The sequence below is a fragment of the Ceratotherium simum genome, chromosome 22 (assembly GCF_057802395.1).
Source record: "Ceratotherium simum simum isolate JZ-2026a chromosome 22, ASM5780239v1, whole genome shotgun sequence".
Lineage (NCBI taxonomy): Eukaryota > Metazoa > Chordata > Mammalia > Perissodactyla > Rhinocerotidae > Ceratotherium > Ceratotherium simum.
Window position 1 is genome coordinate 14610004 of NC_141921.1, and position 20287 is coordinate 14630290.

The 20287-nt window shown below is 45.1% G+C and overlaps 1 protein-coding gene across 6 annotated transcripts in view; it reads left to right on the plus strand.

Annotated features, from left to right (window-relative positions):
* The first annotated feature begins 1195 nt into the window (after positions 1 to 1195).
* Positions 1196 to 20287, plus strand: part of ERI3 (ERI1 exoribonuclease family member 3) — a 127210-nt gene continuing 108118 nt past the window's right edge. For 2 of the 6 annotated variants that reach the window (XM_014796439.2, XM_087446072.1), the window contains exons 1-3: positions 1199 to 1510; positions 3499 to 3574; positions 15037 to 15314. In XM_014796439.2, coding sequence (XP_014651925.1) covers positions 1376 to 1510; positions 3499 to 3574; positions 15037 to 15314 — 489 coding nt within the window. In that variant the 5' untranslated portion in view covers positions 1199 to 1375. Of the gene's footprint in view, positions 1511 to 3498; positions 3575 to 15036; positions 15315 to 20287 lie in introns of all 6 variants that reach the window. The other 4 variants (XM_087446071.1, XM_087446070.1, XM_014796437.2 and 1 more) reach the window with 4 other exon arrangements.

Consider the following 20287-nt stretch of genomic DNA (forward strand, 5'->3'; position numbering starts at 1 on the left):
TGTCCCTGCTGATGTTTATTCCCTCATTTGTCCACAAACATTTACTGCATGCTTTCTTGATGCCTGCCACTGTGCTAGGTATTACTGATACAGCATGAGCAATATGGAAATAATGCCTTCCTCAAAGGAGTTTACAGCCCTGGGGGGAGACGACAATTACAAAACAATGCAATAAATTCTGTAGGTGCAGAGTAGATTCACTTGAACCATTATGTGGGATTAAGGCAGGCATTCCCTGATATGGGGATTACCCGGCATTCCTAGCTCAGGCGGGAACCATTATGTTATGGTCAGATTTGACAGAGGTGGTAGGGTCTAGAAATGACATCATTTTCTTAAGTGAAAATATGCAGATGGCAGACAGAGGGCTTGGTGACCGAAGCTAGGCCCAGAAGACGGTTCCGGGTTGATGGGAAGGTTGTCAAAGCCATCACTGGCTTGGCCAAGGCTGGGGCTCCTCAGCTCAGAACCTGGTATCCATGACTTCCCAGAAGGCTATAACCAAGATGAAGCAACACATCTCTGACTTCGCCCAGAGTTCTCTCCAGCTGACTAAGAAACTGACTGTGGAACTCCCCACAGCTGAGGCCAGCCAATCCTTTTAACCCTGAAGTTCCCTCTGAAGCCGACCTGAACAAGTTCCCTCTTCCCTAGGAAGGCCCTTCAGAAGAAAAGCATTTTCTTAGCCTAAAATCCCCCTCCTCTCAGGTCTCCCCTAGGCACACCTCAGCCAGCAGATGATAATAATGACTTGCTGAATGAACGAATCCTGATATCTAAATATATCACCTTAAGAGCCTACACTCACCTTTTGAGTATATTGGGAGGTGGGAAAACCTGGGTCGCTCTAGGACTTAGAAAGCTTATATTTTCTTAAAAATTTCTTTCCCAGCTCAGAAGTGAGCCCCACCTTCACTCTCTTCTGAGTATGTGCAACCTCAAAACTACAAGTCCCATAAGGCCAGCCGCGGGAAGCCACCATCTTGATGCACCTTAGCGCGCATGTCGGCGGGAGAGCGAGCATTTGGGGAGAAGAAGCCCCGCCCCCTGCAGCCCATTGGTTCAAGGTGCCGGCGGCTGGCTCAGCGGTTGGCCAGCGCGCCCGCCCGTCCGTCGCGTCGGCCGGGGTCAGAGTGCGCGGAGGTGAGTCGGTGTGTTGTGGACTCGTGGTGCTGGCTGCCGCTGTTGAGGCGGCCGGGAACGGGCGGTGGGGACCGGGCGGAGCTGGCCCTGCCTCTGCCTGGCTGACGCCGCAGTCGGCGCGGGCCGCACCCGCCGCCGTAAACTGCTCTGAGCGCCTGCTGAGGCCGAGGGAAACGTCGGGCCTGCACCTGGAGGGAGCCTGCCGCGCTGGCCCCGAGGAGGGGGCGTTGCCATGGCGACAGCCTCTCCCGCCGCTGACGGGGGGCGGGGGCGGCCCTGGGAAGGAGGGCTGGTCTCCTGGCCCCCTGCCCCTCCCCTTACTCTCCCCTGGACTTGGATGGGCCCGAGTTGGGTGCAGCACCCCGGGGTGGGTGATGGCGGAGAGGCCCCCCACATTGGGCCCTGGTTAATGCATGCCGGGTGAGGGTCGCGGCGCGCACAGTTTGTGCAGCCTGGGGTGGCCCATGTGCTCACCCTGGATGCATGATTTACTGAGGAACGTTCTGGAGGACGGGGAGTGGGGCAGGGCTTTGCAAGACAGACCGGGTGAGGTGATTAAGGGTGCAGACTTCTTACCAGGGATTACTAGGGAACGGGAAGCGAGGTTTGACCAGAGAGGATAGAAACTCAGCAAGGAGATAGATAGACCATCCCCTTTCCCCTTTCCCCAACACACACACCTACACACAAGGTTAGCAGTTTACCTCTTTGTAGATCTGTAGCGGTGGTAGTAGTGACGGTGGAAGGAGTGAATAGGGGGGCCTAACCTGACTAGCTTTCTGTTTGCTTTTCCTGCAAATGTTCCAGCAACAGGTGTTTTCTTAAAACAAAAAGGCGTGAGCTTGGATTGGGGCTTGACTGCGAGTTCTTGCAAAATATAACTGCTCCTTGCTGACTTGGAAGATGCTGAATGTGGCCCCTCATTGGGGGTTTGGATTCTCCTTAGGGCTGGATTTTGCAAACTGATAGTGCCCGTCATTGCCTCTTCTATAGGTCTCTGTCCACTTCCTATGGTATTAGCTCTTGTCAGACATTTTATCAGTCTCCCAGCTGAAGGACAAAAAACCACGAATCCCATTGGCTCAAGACTATACACTGTTTGAACTATAGTAGGTTGTGATTGGCTGAATGATTTTTGATCGTAGAGTTTCTGCCAGAAATTGGCTTCATCAAATTCTGCTTTATTCTGACTTTATCATACACAGTATGCCTTGTTTTAGTGGGTTCGTGCCTGGAGCTTAAGTATATTATACCTGAATCCTCTACCATTTAAAAGCCAATTTATAAACAGGGAGTTGGAGTGTGACTCCACTAATGTGTGTGTCTGTGCTCTTGGTTAGAAACCCACTTGGCTGCCTTTCATCAGAGAGGTGGGGGGAAGGGAGCTGCCGGGAAGTGATTGATAAGGTTTCCTTTATGGATTCTGTGGTGCTTCACTGGAGCTCAGAGCACTTTGGCAACTTAAGCACTCCAAATTAAAAGCTCATTAACAATTCCTGCCCAAAGATCATGTAAATAATCGGCTAGCTAGGTCACAGCTTGGCTGAGAGCTCTCCTTCCAACTTGAAATTTCTGAATAAAAGTGCTTTTATTTCCTTTCATTTTGAAAAGTGTTTTCTTTGTGGTGGGGTAAGTTGGTGAGTGTCATTTTCCCAGGGGATCTGAGTAGAATAAAGTCTTAAACGTGTAGAGTGGTAGGCCAAACCTAGGCCTTTCTTTGTGCAAAGGGCATTGCTAGCTTACAAGGGCACCTCTGCAACTTCTAGTCCTTTGGCAGATCTGAATTAAGTGATAAATATGATAGGTGTCCATTGATGATTTGACTTGGTGTTTGGTTACCTTGACTTTCTTAGAACTTGAAGCAGACCTAGAAGTATCCTGCAAGTGTTTCCTGGTCTGTGTGGCCATTTGCAGTATGGCCTGTGGGTTTGTGGCAACCAACCCCTCCCCAAAGCCTGGCCTCAGTTCCTGAGTTCTGAATATTGTCAGCTCTACCAGTGTTGACTAGGGTTCTGGGATTATCCAGAGAGCCACTACTTCATGGTCATCTTTTTTAATCCAAGCTCAGATATTGTAAATATTTAATGTTTCTAGGAGATAAGCCTCGTTAGGAAGAAACATATGCTACTAGAGAACATGAAATTCATTATTTGAAAAATATATAGTATTAGTAACTTCTGAAAGCTCTGTACGGGCACTGTCCTTCCACATAGATAGCTGTTATCCCAAAGTAGTTTGAGTTTAGGAGTTTGAAGTACAGTGTGGTCCTTAAATTGTTTCAAACAACAGCCCCCCTGGGGATTTGATCCTTTATAATGAAATAGACTTTTTGCAGAGATATGTATTTATCCACAGCATTGGGGCTTTCCAGCTCTCACAGAACCTTCAGCATCCCCAGCTGCCAGTCTTGGTATCTTCGAAGTAAGGAGAGGTGAGAATTCTTGTTGCATGGTCAAGTTTGGCTTGACTTCTTCCTTATGAGTATTTGGGCTTGGAAGGTGGGCGGTGGGGGCCGGTGCAGATTGTACTTTTCTGTAGCTTTTTCTGATAAGACACTATACGCTCAAGAACTACTGAAACTTACCCAAAGTCTATAAAATGATGAGAGTTGGAGGTGGGGGATCCCAGCTCTCAAGTACTGTCATGATTTCTTTGTGGGCATTGCATGAGCACCTACTTTAGGTTAAGGAAGCTTGAATAGACCTGGAATAGCCCTTTATCCTGAGAAATACACATTTTAAGACAATAGGAACACAATCATTTGACTCTTGATAATGCATTTGACCAAGGCCTTTGGGATTTTGGTTTAATTTGGGTTGTGGGTCACCTTTGGGTGGATGGTAAATCCCAGCCTATCTCCATTTTACAAGGATGGAGGTTGGCTAAAAAGGTGGACTCTGGTGATTGATATCCAGGATCTTAGAGGCTGTTTGTTCAATAACTAGAAGCCAGGCACTTTGCTAGGCACTGGGATTGTGTGAACAAGATAGCTGCTGTCCCTGACACCAAGGAGTTTACAAATTCGTGGGAAAGACAGATAGTAGAGAAGCAGTTATGATACACTCTGAGAATGCTATATTAAGGTAAGTATAGGTGCTTTGGGAGTACACAGAAGGGTCTCCAACCCAGACTGGTGGGCTGAGGGAAGTCTTCTCAGAGGAAGTAACCTCCTCATCTAGAATTAGATGAAGACATAAGGGACCAAGTGTGAAGGTCAGAGCTTTGTTGAGTTTGAGAAACGCAAGTTCAGTGATTGAAACAGAGTACTCAGAGGGCAGGGGACAGGAGAATATGGTGAGAAATGAAGCAAGAAAGGTAAGCAGAGGCCGGGGCTTTATGAGCTCTTAGGATTAGATGGTGGGTGGAAAGAAAATTGGACTAGGTTAGCAAACTTTTTCTGTAAAGGACCGGATACTAAATATTTAGGCCTTGTGAGTCTCTGTCACAACTATCCAACTACTCAACTCTGCTGTTTCAGCATGAAAGCAGCCATAGCACGAAAACGAATGAGCATGGCTGTGTTCCAGTCAAACTTTATGAAAACGGGTAGTAGCTGGATTTGGCCTGTGGACTATAGTTTGCCAGCCTGTGGATCAGACTATCATAAGAGCAGTAAGAAGCCATTAAAAGGTTTTAAGCAATGGACTGATAACTAGATTTGTATTTTAAGAAAGTTTGCTCTGATTTCAGTGTTAAGAATGGGTTGAATGGGGACAATACTGGAGGCAGAGAACAGTCAAGAGGCTGTGGGAGTTACATGGGTAGCATTTTATATTTCTCCCTTTGAGGCAGCATTTTGACACTTAAAAATTGAGTATAACTGAGTCTGTGCATATATGTGTATATTGGTTCTCTTTACTAATTTCCTGGGTATCTGGAGCTTAAAGGATGTCTACCAAAGAATTTGTTGGTGATACCAGCTCCTATTTCACAGACTAGAAAAGATGTAGGAAGGGAAAGTTGGTGTAGAATGAATGAAAAAGTTTTGGGAACTCTTTTCTGTTGAAAGAAGTAGGGAATAAATGGAGTCCTGGTGGGGATCTTGGTCTTGGGGCTCATAGCTAAATGTCAGTTGCTTTGAACTTCTTGAACTATACACACACAGAGAAGGACCCATTTTCCTAAGCTTTCCAGGGAATTGTCCTCATTCTATATATGTCCTACTCAGTCTCTCCTTTCCTTGCTTGTAGCAAACTGATGACGTTTTTCTGGTTTTGGGAACGTTTCCTAGTTCAGGTATGATGGTAAGTGTCAAGCACAGGGACCAAATAAGGTATTTGTTGAGTGTCTGATGAATTGTCTTCCTCCTCCTACAAGCCCCAGTGTACTTGCATTGCTGCAGGGAAGCCTGTAGGTTTCTGATAACAGTGTTTATGTGACCTTGGGCAAGTGACTGACTTCTCTGAGTTTAGCTTTCCTGTCTAAAATGGAGATAATGGGGGCCAGCTGGTGGCTTAGCGGTTAAGTGCGAGCACTCCGCTACTGGCGGCCCGGGTTCGAATCCCGGTCGCGCACCGACGCACCGCTTCTCTGGCCATGCTGAGGCCGCGTCCCACATACAGCAACTAGAAGGATGTGCAACTATGACATACAACTATCTACTGGGGCTTTGGGGGAGAAAAACAAAGGAGGAGGATTGGCAATAGATGTTAGCTCAGAGCCGGTCTTCCTCAGCAAAAAGAGGAGGATTAGCAAGGATGTTAGCTCAGGGCTGATCTTCCTCTCACACACACAAAAAAAATGGAGATAATGGAACTTAATGAGGTTGGTTAAAGGGTTTAATGAGATAATGTATGTAAAGTTCTTAGCACAGTGTCTTTAACTTTTGTTAATAATACTAATTTTACACAATTAATAATTTTTTAAAAAGCAGACAGCAATTGGGTGAGTTGGCCTTTGGCTTAGTATGTTTTGGGTTCTCACAATTATCATTGTGGCCATATGGTAGAAATAATAGCCTCTGGTGGAGGCAGCCAGCAGACAGGAGGAAGTTACAACTGAAGCAAGGCACCACCTTTCGTAATGGACAATTTTCAGACAGCAGGAGTCCCATTCAGAATCCCAGAACTTTCTTCAGGGTGGACCTTAGCCCCAACACCATCAGTGAAGCGATTTGAGTGAGCAGCTACCCGAAAGGAATTCACCAAAGTGTGACCAGTCATTTCTCCTGGTCCGTTGGGCTCATTCGTTAGTGTTGCCACCCTGTGGCCCTGTATCTTTGTAAAGTGCCTCTTGAATATTTTTTATTACTTTTCACCACCACTCTGGGAAGTGGGTATGGTGGTCAGCATTATTGTCCCTGCTACCCATGTGAGGAAACTGAGGCCCAGGAAGGTTAAGTGTGTTGCCCGAGGTCACGCTGTGAAGTACTGTCAGAGCTAGTGCAGATTTACCTCCAGGTGAAATTGTGTTAGTTTATTGCTGTGACTTCTCTTCTTTGAGTGAGAGGTGCGTAGTCATTGCAGAACTGCAGTCTGATGCATGCCTTGTCCAGGTCTGCTAGGCTTGATCTGGGTCCCTCTGTGTCCACTTGGTCCTGTTGGGTTTTAATTGATGACTGCTAGGAACAGGCCTGTGGGGAAGCAGATTCCCTTTGGGTCATTGTTTTTAGCCTGTCCTCCTTTGGGGACATTCTTGGGGGAGCCTTGGGTTACGAGAGATTGCTTTGATATGTTCAGAATTGTGCCTTGTGCCCCACAGCTACAGGTAAAATCAAAAGGCGGATAATTTATGGGAGTGTCAGAGCTGGCCGCTGGCACCTCAGGAGGCCATTAGTATGCCTGTTCAGACCCTCTGTGTCCTTGCAATTGATTCTTCTTTGCATGAGCTTGATTTGGGAAGCTGTAGATCTGTGGGTAGTGATTGGATGTGACAGTCCAAACACCGGTCCCTAAATTAATCCTTTTAATAGTATTCCAGCACCAAGGCAGTACGTGCTCTTCTTTCTCTCTCTCTTTTCAACTGGGAAGGACAGAATGGGGTGGACTAGGAAGAAGGATAGCGAAAGAAAGAGAAAGAAAGAAAAGAAGCTTTGTTTGGTGCTTAGGCCCTGCTCTGTTCTAACATGTTCTGATTGCAGAGCAATGAACATCATGACTTTGGGCATATTAATTAACTCAGCAAACCTTTACTCACATTGTGCCTGGCCCTGTGCTGGGTGCTGGGAATACAGAAATGAATAAAACGTGGTCCTTGGCCTTAAAGATCCATGTCTAGCTCAGTATTTCTCGGAATTTTTACACTCTTGGATTATTTAGACGAAAAAAACTAAGGCTTTTCTTTAAGGCTACTTGAAATTTTAAAATGCATTAAAGAGTCTGACAAAAAAACAAGTCCAAGAAATTGTCATGTCAGGTATGCTTTTTTACACACTTATGTGCACGCGCGCACACACACATGCACGCCTGCTATCTTCCAACCTCCTCACCTAACTCCCTGAAAATTACCGGTGGGAGGAGAAACAGATAACTAAAATCTTACAACATAGATAAAAGTTATGAAATAGGAATAAACTGTGCTACTGGATCACACTTAAGCAATTAACTTTATGATGGAGTGTCAGAGAAAGCTACTAAAAAGGGGTGATTTGAGCTGGATTTTCAAGAAGAAGCAATAATTTGCCTGGTGAGAATGGAAGTACGTTCCAAAACAGAGAGAGTAGCGTTTGCCAAGGCACAGATTTGTAAAAGGAAACATCACATCTGGGGACCTGAGCAAGAGCTGATTGTCATCTGGCCTCCTGCCTGTTTTTCTGCTCTATGAGATGGGAAGATCTGCTCATTTGGGATTGTGTTTAAGGAGAGGCTTTAACTTCCTTGTGCTGTAGTTGTTTTAATCCAAAGTACCCCTTCCTGTTTCTCCTTTTTGTACCCAGGGCTGCAATTAGTTTTTCTTGTTAAAATGTAAAAAATTCATTATGAAAACAAATTTGGATGATTTGGACAGACTTATTGCTTGTGGTCGAGTTACTTTTGGTTAAAGTCACCCCTTAGCTCAAAAGAAAACTGAAGTTGATATGTACCATTAGCCTCCTGGCTGCTGGGAGAATCATCAAGTGGGGAAACATGGGCCCTCAAACATGGGAGAGAAGAACAGGGTCCCGAAGAGCTGAGTGCCTCTGAGCCTTAGTTTTCTCGTGTGGATTAAGTGAGATGAAATATGTAAATCACTAATACAGTGCCTGGTTTATAGTAGATTTTCAGAAAATGGTGTTTCCTCTTTCTCATGTGCTAATAATAGCTCCCTTTTATTGAGCACTTACTATTGTGCAAAGTGCTTTATATACATTGTATGGTTGAATTGAACCCCCAAAGAGATAGGTAGTATTATTATAACTATTATTACCAAGAATATGTAGTGGAGTCAGGATTCGAACCTCAACTTGTCTAATATCAGTGTTTTAACAACTAGGCTGTATGACTCCTTGTTTCTATACCAGTTCCTTCTTGGAAGCAGGGGTATAGGAGGTTCTGGGTACCTCTCCTCTGGGGCCAGATGGTGTCTACCAGCGTGGGAGGTACTTAAAGTGATGAGAGTACTGTACCCTGCCCTCCCTCCATTTCTATCCTATTTATAGTGTCTTGGGAAACAAGCCTTTGCCCCGTCTTGTGTAACTCACACAAGACTTGCCACCTCACAGCTGACTTGCAGGACATTGCAAAGCGATGTTTGCCAGCTTTGGCCCTTCAATGGAGTTTGCCCAAGCTACTGGGTGGGGCAGATGGGTTAGCAAACAGCGGGCAAATCATAGTCACTTCTTTTTATGTGCTGCCTTGAGCTGCTGAGACAGGCTAATTGAAGGGGACAGCGAGCTTCCTGTGGCCTGTGATGTTGCCATCAGAATTTGGTGTTCCTGAAGGTCTTCAGTGACTTTAGCTTTGCTGGTTGTTTGGGTTTAGCAGCTGCTTCTGATGTTGGACAAGCTCTTCCTAGCCCTGCCTTGGAGCAGAAGCAGCTGAAGCCTACAGACCAAGGGAGTGAGGTTGTAGAGAGGAGGTGTTTTGTTGAGGTGAACACCCAGCTTTATAGGCTTCCTGCTTCCATTAAAGGGCCCTGAGGAAGTTGTGTAGAGGTTCCAGGGCATGTCAAGCTTTGTTCTGTCTTGACCTCTAGCCTTCAGCAGACTAGACTGAGCCCTCAGGCCCCTGGCCTCCACTGTGAGACTGCAGAGAAGCCTGGGGGACGGGTGGTGAGGCTTGCTCCTTATGTTGGGGCAGTGGCCTGAGGCCCTGGTCTGGGGGTGGGGAGCCCTGCGTTTTGTTCTTACTCGTACTTGCTGCATGAGCCTTGGGCAGTTCTTTTGCCTTTCTGGGGCTCATTTTCCCTGGCTAGCTGGACTGTGTCTCCTCTTAGGTTTTCTTTCACCTTTGACAGTCTGTGATTTTCACAGAAAGTGCTCTGGCAGTAAGGATGCATTCATTAGATTGAAGATTATGACTTTTGAAGGCATGCAGTTTATATTTTTCCCAGGCTGTTTTTAGCTGCCTAACAGAGCATGTGACTGGGTGAGTTCCAGACAGGTATTAGTGTTCTCTGTTAATGCCTCTGTAACTCAGGTGCCTGAGCACCTGTGATATGGTGGGTCAGATTGGGACAGGGACTTGCCCCAGGACTGAGAACTGGGGAAGCTGTGGCTGTCCCAGTGCTTCTAGTCAGCTGGACTCGCAACCTGTGTCTGGTGCCTTGGAGTTTCTTTAGAATGTACCGTTGCCTCCCAGTCTGGCTTTAAATGGAATGGATTGAATCCAGAGATGGTACAAACCCTTGCTCTCCCCAGAGATTCCAAGTATATATGGTTGGGGAGATGGGGTGGGAGTAGACCCCATATTTCATCATGGGTTTCTCTTCTTTCCCATCCCCCAGGCTCCCCTGGCCTGTGTATGTGGATATTAAAGGATGGCCCTGTCCCTTTGCCCTCCCCTCCCCCCTCCAGTAATGGAAGGCTATAAAATATCTATTTACCCAGGACACCAGAATGACTCCTCTGTGGTTCCACTAATCTGGTGATTTGGTGCTTCTCTGGTCTCTCAGGTAAATACAGATTGAAGCTTTTTATAAAGGCATATTATTTCCCTCATTAAATGTGTGTTTTGGCACATGCGTTATTTACCTGACCGACAGTAATGGCTGCAGAGGAGCCATTGGTGTCTGTTGTGTAAATACTCTGCACAGAGACCATCCTCCAGGGGCTGTGGCGCAGGCCTGTTTCTCCAGATCGGGCTGGCCCTGTGGCAGTCCCTGTTTACCCCTCCCCTGTCCCCATGGGGGGGCTGGTTCCTTTATTTTGAGGAGAGAATCATTCATTTTCCTCCTTACCATAGGTTACTTATTACCTTTAATTTGCTAGGAGAAGGAAAAGGTTATGTCTGAGAATAAATGTGTGTAAACCTTGGTGTCTGATGAAAGATCATGTGCAGAAATACACAGAATCATAGACAGTTTCTTTTGAGTTCTGCCCCTCAACTAGATACTCAAAGTCCCAGTTGATAATAAGTTATATATTATGCAAACTTGTGACTAAAGTATAAAGACATTGATAGAAAAGGGAAATCCCTAAGATGCTACAGGGTACAAGGGTGGGTAGGATGCCTCTGCAGGGGGTGCAGGGTTGTTTCTGGAGAAGGCTCTAATGGTGGCAGGAGTGCCCAGTGAGGGGGCACTGAATAGGGGTATTTATGATGGAGAATCAATGCTGTGAGGGCTGGCTTTTGCCAGCCTCCCTGCCCGAGGAGAGCATGCAGTCTGCCTTCTGCGGGCAGTATGGGGAGATCGCGCCCTCACGTACTGTCCTGTGTTTCTGTTTAAAATCCACGTTGCATATGAATTTTAAAAAATAATTTTTAAAAAGTTTGAAATAGGCCAAAGTTACATAAAAGGTGGAAGTGCAATACAAAGAACTTTTTTCTGGAACCATTTGAGAGTTAAGTTGCCAACTTAATGCTCCATCATCCTGAATAGTTTGTGCATATTTCCTACATGCAAGCACATTTTCCTACCTAACCACAATACAACCATCAAAACCAGGAAATTAACATTGATACGTTACCTCCATCTAATCCTCAAACCCCATTCAAGTTTTGCCAATTGTCTCAGTAATGTTCTTTGTAGCAAAATGATCCAGTTCAGAATCATGCATTGTATTTAGTTATCAAGTCTCTTTAATCTCCTTTAGACTTTCCTCTGTAAACGTTCCTTGATGTTCATGACCTTGATACTTTTGAAGATTACAGGCTGGTTATTGTGTAGACTCTCAGTTAGGGTTTGTCTGATGTTTTCTCATGATTAAATTCAGGGTATGCGTCTTCAACAGGAATAGCACAGAAATGTAGCCTTGTTCTTCTCATTGCATCCTGTCATGTGGTGCATGATTTTGATTTATCCTATTTTTGATGATGTTCATTTTGATCACTTGTTAAGGTGTTATCTGCCAGGCTTCTCCATTGTAAACTGACTCCCTGTTATAATTAATAAGCATTCTGTAGGGAGATACTTTGAAACTATATGACTATCCCTTATCAAACTTTAATTTTATTTATTTATATCTTTATGGACTCATGGTTTCTTTTTTTATTCAGTGCATTATAATCCATTAATATCATTATTTATTTGCCAAGAGGGAGCCCCTTCAAGCTGGCTTCTGCATCCTTTTGATATGTTCCCATCATTCTTTGAGCATTTCCTTGCTTTTTGGCACAAAAAGATGTTCCAGGCTCATCTTGTACTTCCCCTCCCACAGCCCTGGAATCAGCCGTTTCTCCGAAGAGCTCTGGTTCTTTCAGTGGAGAATGTTATTTAGAAGGCAGCTGGGTGCTAGATGTGCTCATTGTTGTTGGAGCATTGCAGCTCCCTGACCCTTCAGTAGACAGGGCTAGAATAAATATCTGCATGTGTGTATATGTATCTGTGTATATGTATATCATGCTCACATTTACAATATATAATACATTTACATCTAGCTTTATTTTTATATATTACATATATCAGAAACCATGAGTTCATACTGTTACCTCCAATTCTAATCCGACACCACAGGTTTTTTTCCCTTTCCATATTTTAATTCCATCCTCTAACCGTGAGAAACCTGGTTTGCATTACCCTTAATATATCCTCTTTTTTGATCGGTCCCTCTGAGTGTAACTAATCTCCCATTGTTGCCACTGCCCTTTCCCTCTCTTGGGTGCTTCTTTTACCCTGGCCATGACTCCCCACATGACACTGCACCCCCCCACATGTGGATGCCCTCCACAGCCCCACTTGGGCTCTGATGTGCTGCATCACGCCTTCCTGCCTCTGTGTGGGTGCCTTCCTCACCCTGCTTGGGCTCTGATACTCCCCTCCAGACCCTTCTGGCTCCCCCCACTCCAGCTGGTGTAGACACCTACCTTTCTCTGCCATAACTAATGGCTCTAAAGCCATTAGACTGGATTTTTTCAGAAAAGGAAGAGGAAGAGCTGCCCTCTGTTTCTTGACTTGAGCTGAACTTGGTTGTTAGAAGTAAGGGAAGTATGGAACCCATTGACTGCTGACATGTGGAGGCCTGGTCTCCTAATGTCTGCTCTCACGACTTCCTACAGGAGAACCTTTTTGATGTGGGTGAAATCAGGTGAGAAAGCAAGGCTTGCAGGCAAGAAGACCTCGGGCCATCAATTAATTGTCCATGGGAGGGGATAGGATATATATGGTTTGCTATATGGGAGGTCTAGAACATTCTAGGGATGCAGGAGACATTGATGCACTCTCTGAGGTTGCCTTTTGCATTAATTGGATTTATAGGCCCAAAGGATGGGGATCCAGGTTTGGCCAAGTGGGCATAGCCCAATAGGATAGTAGTAGTAATAATAGCTAATATTTCTTGGGTCCTTATTTGCCAGACACTGCTCTTAGTGCTTTACGTGTGTTCTCTCATTTCATTCTCATTTAAGGAGTAGGCACGATTATTATTGTCATTTTACAGATGAGGAATTGAAGAACAGAGCTTGCCCAAGGTGCCATGGTGAATAATTGGCAAAGCCAGGATTCAAACCTGGAAGGCCTGCTTAATCACGACGCTTAATTGCCTGTAGTATTGGGCAGATGGTGTCTGATTGACTCTATGTGCATTTTATACACTATATATACACATTGGCGAACATTAAGACTTTCAAAAATCCTTATGCACTGCCTAACTCCAAGGGGTTACAGAGGAGTTCTAAGGCCCTGAGGGACTTCAGGTCCACACTAGAGTGTGTAATCTGAGCAGACTGGGGTCTCCCATCTCAGCGAGGCTTCGGTGCAGTTCAGGAGTGGGTAAAGAGTTATTTTGGATTCTGGTTTTCAAAGGGGTATTGGCCCATTAGCCTTTTCAAGAGATTCCATAATGAAACTGAAGCCAGCCTTTGTCTACCCTGGGCTGAGGAGTTTTCGCTACATTTTTGGAGAGGCTTTAAAGCTATGGTGCAAACAAGCACTGTGCTTGTGCAGGGTCCATGAAAAACTTAAAATACATTTTGGTGTTAGCTCTACTGAATCCCCATGGAATCTCACTATAGGAATGGGGAAATTGAGAACCCACACTAGCATATGTCCTAATAAATACACAGGCAAGTTGTTGTAGCTCATTCAGTGAGTCAGGGGAGAGCTGGGACAAGAAGTGATACTTGGCGTTGTCCATGTCCGCTCGGGTAGTAGTGAGCTCATTGCCTCACACACGTTGAGTGTGCTCTGGCCTCCCAGGCTGCAATCCCCTCCACCCTACATGAGGGAGCCAGTGCCCATTTGCAGCCTTTCAGAGGCAAGCTTTCGGCTCTGTTAAAATGGGGCTTCAGAAGGCATAAACTGTGGCCCTTTCTGTATTGAGCAGTGAGATTTCTTGTTTGAGGATTAAAGTTGAGAGAATTTGAGTGTTGGGTATAAAAGGGGTAAAAACACAAAATTTCTTCTTTGTTCCTGGGTTTTCTTTTTTTTAGGAAGCTTCAGTTATTTGTGAGTAAAACTTAGGCTTTGATTTTTATATTTAGTTAGCCCTCTAAGGAGCAGACATTGTGCAAATTTAAAGGGAAAACTTGAAAAGTGATTTGGATTTTTTTTTTTTTTTTTAACACATGTTCACTCAGGAAACTTTACTAGACTTTTAGCAATGCTCCCATTACTGCCACATCTGGGTTTTCTCTTTTTCTTCCTTATTTAAAAAAGTCCTGCAGTCATTCAGGGCCTCTAGTAGAGTGAGTCTGAAGGCAGCAAATGGGAAGGCCTGAGGCTGTTGCCAGCTGTGCTCTGCAGGCCTTATTCATTCCCCCAGGGTGCCACTTATTGGTGTGGGGGCTGGGGAATCACCAGAATATTGTGAGCAAGCTCCCCTGTGATTGGCTCTATTGGCTTTCACATTGGGAGAAGGGAGGAGGGTATGTGGAGATGTCAAGATACTGACAGGAAAGCCAGGGGCAAATGGCTCATCTTGGCGCTGAGGAGAGAATCTTGGCATTTTCTGCTGTTTGTCTGAGTCTACTTAAGTCTACTTAGCTCCCAGAACTGATTGTGCAGCTGGGTCATCTCATGTTACTTTGGAAACCTTAGCATTAATGTTAACTATTGCCACCTGAGAAGTGACCACAAAGTTTTTCTCTCCTCTCTTTTGAACTTTAGAGCTCCATTTAAAGATGAAGGCCAGTGTTGCATGTTGTTTTGAGAGTGATCTGGGAGACTCAGAGCTGTCATGATGCTGCAGGAGCCAGTATTAGGGTCTTGAACTTCAGTAATGAATACTGTGATTCAGGAAAGGGGCCCAGAAACCCTGGGGAGTGGTTCATATTGCGTGAATATTCCTGAAGACTAGACAGAACAGGGCAAAGTGGGAGGGGAGTAACCCAGGCTCTCTGTTCTTTTTTTTTTTTTTTTTTTTAACTTTCCTCCCCTAAGTTTTAGATGCTTCTGGATGTTCAATGCTAGCACCTTTACAGACTGGAGCAGCTCGATTTTCTTCATATTTACTTTCAAGAGCAAGAAAAGTGCTGGGCTCCCACTTATTTTCTCCCTGTGGTGTTCCGGAGTTCTGCTCCATATCCACCAGAAAGCTGGCGGCCCACGGCTTTGGCGCATCCATGGCAGCAATGGTGTCGTTCCCTCCCCAGAGGTATCACTACTTTTTAGTGCTGGACTTTGAGGCCACGTGCGACAAGCCACAGATTCATCCTCAGGTAACTGTTGCATCATTGCTTCAGAAAAGGTGGGGTGGGCAAGGAGGGAGGGAGGATAAGAGTCTTGCTTCCTGGAACCCAGAGGAACTTTTTCATGTCTTTCTGGATTTTAGTTAATCGTCTGGAGTTCCTGCCTAGGAAGCAGGACTTGGCTCAGGCATACCAGGGTAAGGTAGACCTGAGAACTCTCTGTAGAGAGCTGGGCACATTGTTCCTCTCTGGTCTCACCAGCCTTTGGGAATCAAAATATTTCCTTCTGTCCCATTCTTCCTCTCTCCTATCTCTTCTTTCCTTCCTTCTCCTGCTACTGCTGCATGTTCTTTTAAGGAATATTGTGGTGGTCAGCCTCCAAGATGGCCCCCAATGATCCTTGCCTCCTGATATTTACACCCTTGGTAGTTTCCCTCCCACACTGAATCAGAGCTAGCCCTGTGTAACCAATAGAATATAGGGAAAGAGACATTGTGTGACTTTTGAGGCTGAGTCATAAAATGCATTGCAGTCAGCCTTGCTCTTTTGGATCACTTGTTCTGGAGGAAGCCAGCCACCATGCTATGAGGACACTCAAGCAGCCCTGTGGAGAGGCACATGTGTACAGGAACTGAGGCTCTTGGCTAAAAGCCAGTACCAAACTTGCCAGTCATGTTTCTTGGCACTGTCTTGGAAGTGAATCTGCCAGCCCCAGTCAAGCCTTCAGATAACTACAGCCCCAGTGGATATCTGACTTCAACCTCAGGAGAAACCCTGAGCCAGACTGGGCAGCTGAGCCACTCCTGAATTCCTGGCTCACAGAAACTGTGAGAGATAATAAATGATTATTGATGTTTTAAGCCACTAAGTTGGGGATGATTTTTAATGCAGCATTAGATAACCTGAACAAGTACCATTGTTGATCGGTTGGAAAGGAAAATTTCTTGGCTCGCTTTTTTTTCTTAGTCACCAGCTGCGTTCAGAGACCTTTTACCTTTTAAAGTAGTGCTACTAGGAAGCTTGGATTAGTGGCTGAGAGGCACCTGTGCTAGGTGTGTCAATGCAAATAATCCATAATCAATCTATAAATCAAAATTGGGGTGAGTTTATTATGAGCCAAATTTGAGGACCATAGCCTAGGGCCTTCCTTCCCCAAGGAAGGAAGGGCACCAAAGAAATGGGGTGTACAGATCAGTTATATACAGTCAAAGAGCATGTATCACATATGATTGCAGTGTCCATTTTACAATAGTCACAAGATTGTCCTGTCGGCACAGCGATTGATGGACACAGCAGGTATTAGGTCTGCTGTCTCGATAGGCACAGCAGGTAGCAGGTTTGCTGTCTTGAGTTGTGGGGTCACAGGATGAGCGCAGCAATCAAATCCTAGCCCAGGGAGAAATGCTTATCCTTAAGGAAATGGCAATGTGGGGAAAGTTGCATCCCTATCTTAAGGGCATTTGTTCGTGTCTTTGGGACATGGGGGGTAAATGCTTAAAGCAGATATACAATGCATGTTCAAAGGCCACGTCAGGCCCTTTTGGAAAAACAAGGTCAGGCCGAATTAGTTTTACACCAAATGGCTTCCTCATATACTCCAATATGTCCTATTGCTTGCCATTTATTTATCAGGTGATATTGGCATGCTTGGTGTTTGCTTTGGGGGAAATGATTGGGGGCTGATGTGGCAGTTCATTGTAGTGTGGGGGCCTTGGGTATGCCTGGCTCTAGAACTGTAACTCTTCCCTGTGGAGCTGGGTTATCAGGTGTGTAATTTTGGGATGCGTAGACATGTTGGCCTGGGAGTGCTTTCAATAGTAAAGAAGAGGGGGAAAGAGGACTGTAGTATCAGGTACTTGGGAGACAGGGAGGAGTGGGGTCCATTCAAAGATAAACTGGGTTCATTTCTCATGGTTTCTTTCCAGAAAGGGGGGCTATCTTTAGAATAGTAGATTATTTTCCGTAAAACAGATAATACAACCCTTTTACCTTCCCCTTTCTCCTCTCCTGTTCTCCCTTAAAGTAGTAGTCTGCTTTGGGGGCATTAGAATCAGGCCTACTGAGGCTTGGGAAGCCAGCAGCAGGATGAGGAGAATGTCCTAAGGGAAGGAACTTTGGATGAAAGGAAATAGAGCTTCAGAGCTACCTGAGCCACGCTTACTTTCTCAGCCTCAGCTCCTGCCTCTGCTGTAGAGTCGTCTTCTCTGCCTCTCAAAACTACTGGAGATTCTGTGGTGGGTGTGCTTGGGTGGTAGGTGGCAATTTTGGCTATGTAAATTTTCTTAGTTTGGGAATCAAGGATCCATGTCCTAATATGCCATATTATTTCCCTTACTGCTGTAGATTTCAATCACTGAGTAAGCCGTGTTGGGACCTGAGTCTAAAATCCAACACATCCCTATTGCATATGATTCATTCCTCTTCTGAACCCTCATGATTGCACCTCCCTAATGGCATTTCCTGCTTTCTACTTCCTGGCACATGCTTATGTATGTTTGTTTCTGAACTTTTCAGTTAGATTATAATCTCAGATAATGATGTAGCTCTGTTCTGTTGTCCTACAGAGGGTCCTGCCAATGTTGTTGAAGGTGAAGCCTGATTCATATCTCAGTTTGGTCTGCCAGTATCACCTTTCACCTCTCTTTCAGGGGCATTGTTCTTTTTATTTTTCGTTCTTTTTATTTATTAATTGCAATGCTGAAGACATAGTGCAGTACAGATTTAAATCACTTATATCACCAACTTCCTCCCGGCTTAGGCACCAAGGCCTTCTAAACCTAGGCTGAGGTAGAGCTTCATGCTGTTTTGCGGGATCTGGGCCTGATTAAAGATTATCTCCAGAATCAATGAACCCTGATGATGTTGCTTCCACGGGCACTTAAGGAATTGGCTGCCCTGGTTCATTATTAGCAAAGCCTTAGCTGTTGCTTTAGAGAACTCAGAAAGAAGCATTTGCTGTCTTGCTTATCTTTAAAAGGGGAATACGAATGATCCTGGAAATTATAGACCCGTTAGTTTACTGTGATTCCAGAGAAGATACTTGACCTGATCGTCGGATAATCAATCAGCAAACAGCTAGAAGAGCATAGGGTACTGAGTAATAACTTACATGGGTTTGTGAAGAAGAGCAAATCCTGTCAGATCAATCTAACTTCTTGCTGTGACATGGTGATGGATTTGAGTGGATCTAGGGCAAGTGATAAATGTAATGCATCTCTACGTCATTAAGCCTCTACAATGCTATGATGAACAGGTAGGAAGGTGAGTTTGAGGCCTGGCAGCTCCGTTGGACTACCCATTGGACCACTCTCGGGAAAGGGAGGGGCAGCTCTGGGTTGACTTGAGACTTATTGCTAGTGGCAACTTAAAGCCTCTCTCTCTGTCTTTTAAAAAAAATCTTCCCTAAAGTTTGCAGGTAGCAGGATCCTGATGGGATTCAGAGAAAGTTTGGAACGTGGATTGGAGAAGTTGTCAGTGGCAGATAGGATGGCATCCTTCCTCTGAGGTTATCATAAGTCAGGTTCTCATTAGAGCCTCTGTGCTGTTTAGGTCTTCTGGTCAACAAGGGCAGTGGGGAAATTGGAAAAGTTCAGGATAAGAGGAACAAAAATCATTAGAGGCACAAAAATAGGACTTAGAAAGAAAAGAAATTGAATATGGTTTTAGTGACTGATTTCTTGTCCAGACTAAATAAATTCGTCATATGGGAAATAGTTGTTCGAAAGAGGATGGTGATAACTTGCTCTTCATTTTAATAAGGACAAAAAAGAAATGAATTTAAATGGAAGCAGGAAAAATTGAGATTTGGGGTGAGAATGAACTTCTAGAAGAAACAGTAAAAGGACAAGAATATGGTGTAGGAGTTAAATCAGCCCTCCCTGGTGCTCTCAGAATGGCTTGATGGCTGTCCACTTGACAGAGATTCTTTATGAGCAAGGTCTGTATGCCTCCTGGGGGTGGGCTTGGGACCATGAATCAGAACAATCCCAGCTCCCCTGCTGCCTGGCTCCCAGGAGCTTTCAATTCTCGAGGCCCCTACATAGTACACTTCTGATTCTTATGGAAGTGTGACATACCCCTTGGGTGTGTAGGAGGCAGGAACAAGTTTTTGGCCAGGGCCTATCTGGAGGCTTGGCCTGGGGTTCATTTCTCTCTTATGTCTCTGGTTTTCAGAAGTCCCTGAGTCAGCTTATTGGGACTATCCTAAAGGAATGCCACCATGAAAAACTAACAGGTGTAGGCTCTGTTGTATTTGGGTGAATAACAATATTGGTTACAAACATGGTAAAACATCCTGTATTTTCCATTTGTCATCATTTTTACTGTTTATTTTTGTACTTTGTATAGCTAGGTGACACTGGAGTGGTTACTTTGCCAGTAATAGGCTTTCACTTTCTGGTTTTTGCCCTCATTTTGTTTTATATGGGTCGATTCAGATTAACATGATAGGTATTGGTTGAATATGAGACTGTTTTTCATTTGAAAACATTTTTTCACTTAAATGCTAATTTAGGTGGTTTAAAATGCTTTAGAGATTCTAAATTTGAGGAATACAGTTCCTTTCTTGCTATAGGAATTGTTTCCTGAATTAGAAGTAGGTTTTTTTGGGAGAATTGTGGCTCCTTTGCCCTCGCTAGCAGGAGTTCATGTTGCTCCTTTTGGTGTGGATGTGCATCGAATGATGGTGGTTGTGACCCAGAGGCCCAGGGAGCAGCCTGAAAGCTTTGGTGGGATCTTTAATTGTGCATCTTTAACCTGGGGGCAAGTTCTCTCACCACCTCAGTGTTCAGCAAACACCGAAGCAAATGTAAGTGAGGAAAATGAGATATAGGCCACAGCACGTGGGGAGGAGGAAGTAACCTCAGCTGTCAGATGGCCCGGAAAGGTGCAGCCCAGCTCTCCTCGTCTGGGAAGCGGCAACTGGCTGCCACCCATCCTCTCTCCCTGAGTTCCCTCTGGCCTCCATCAGGCTTCTGGGTGTAGTCTTTCTCACTGCTCTGCAG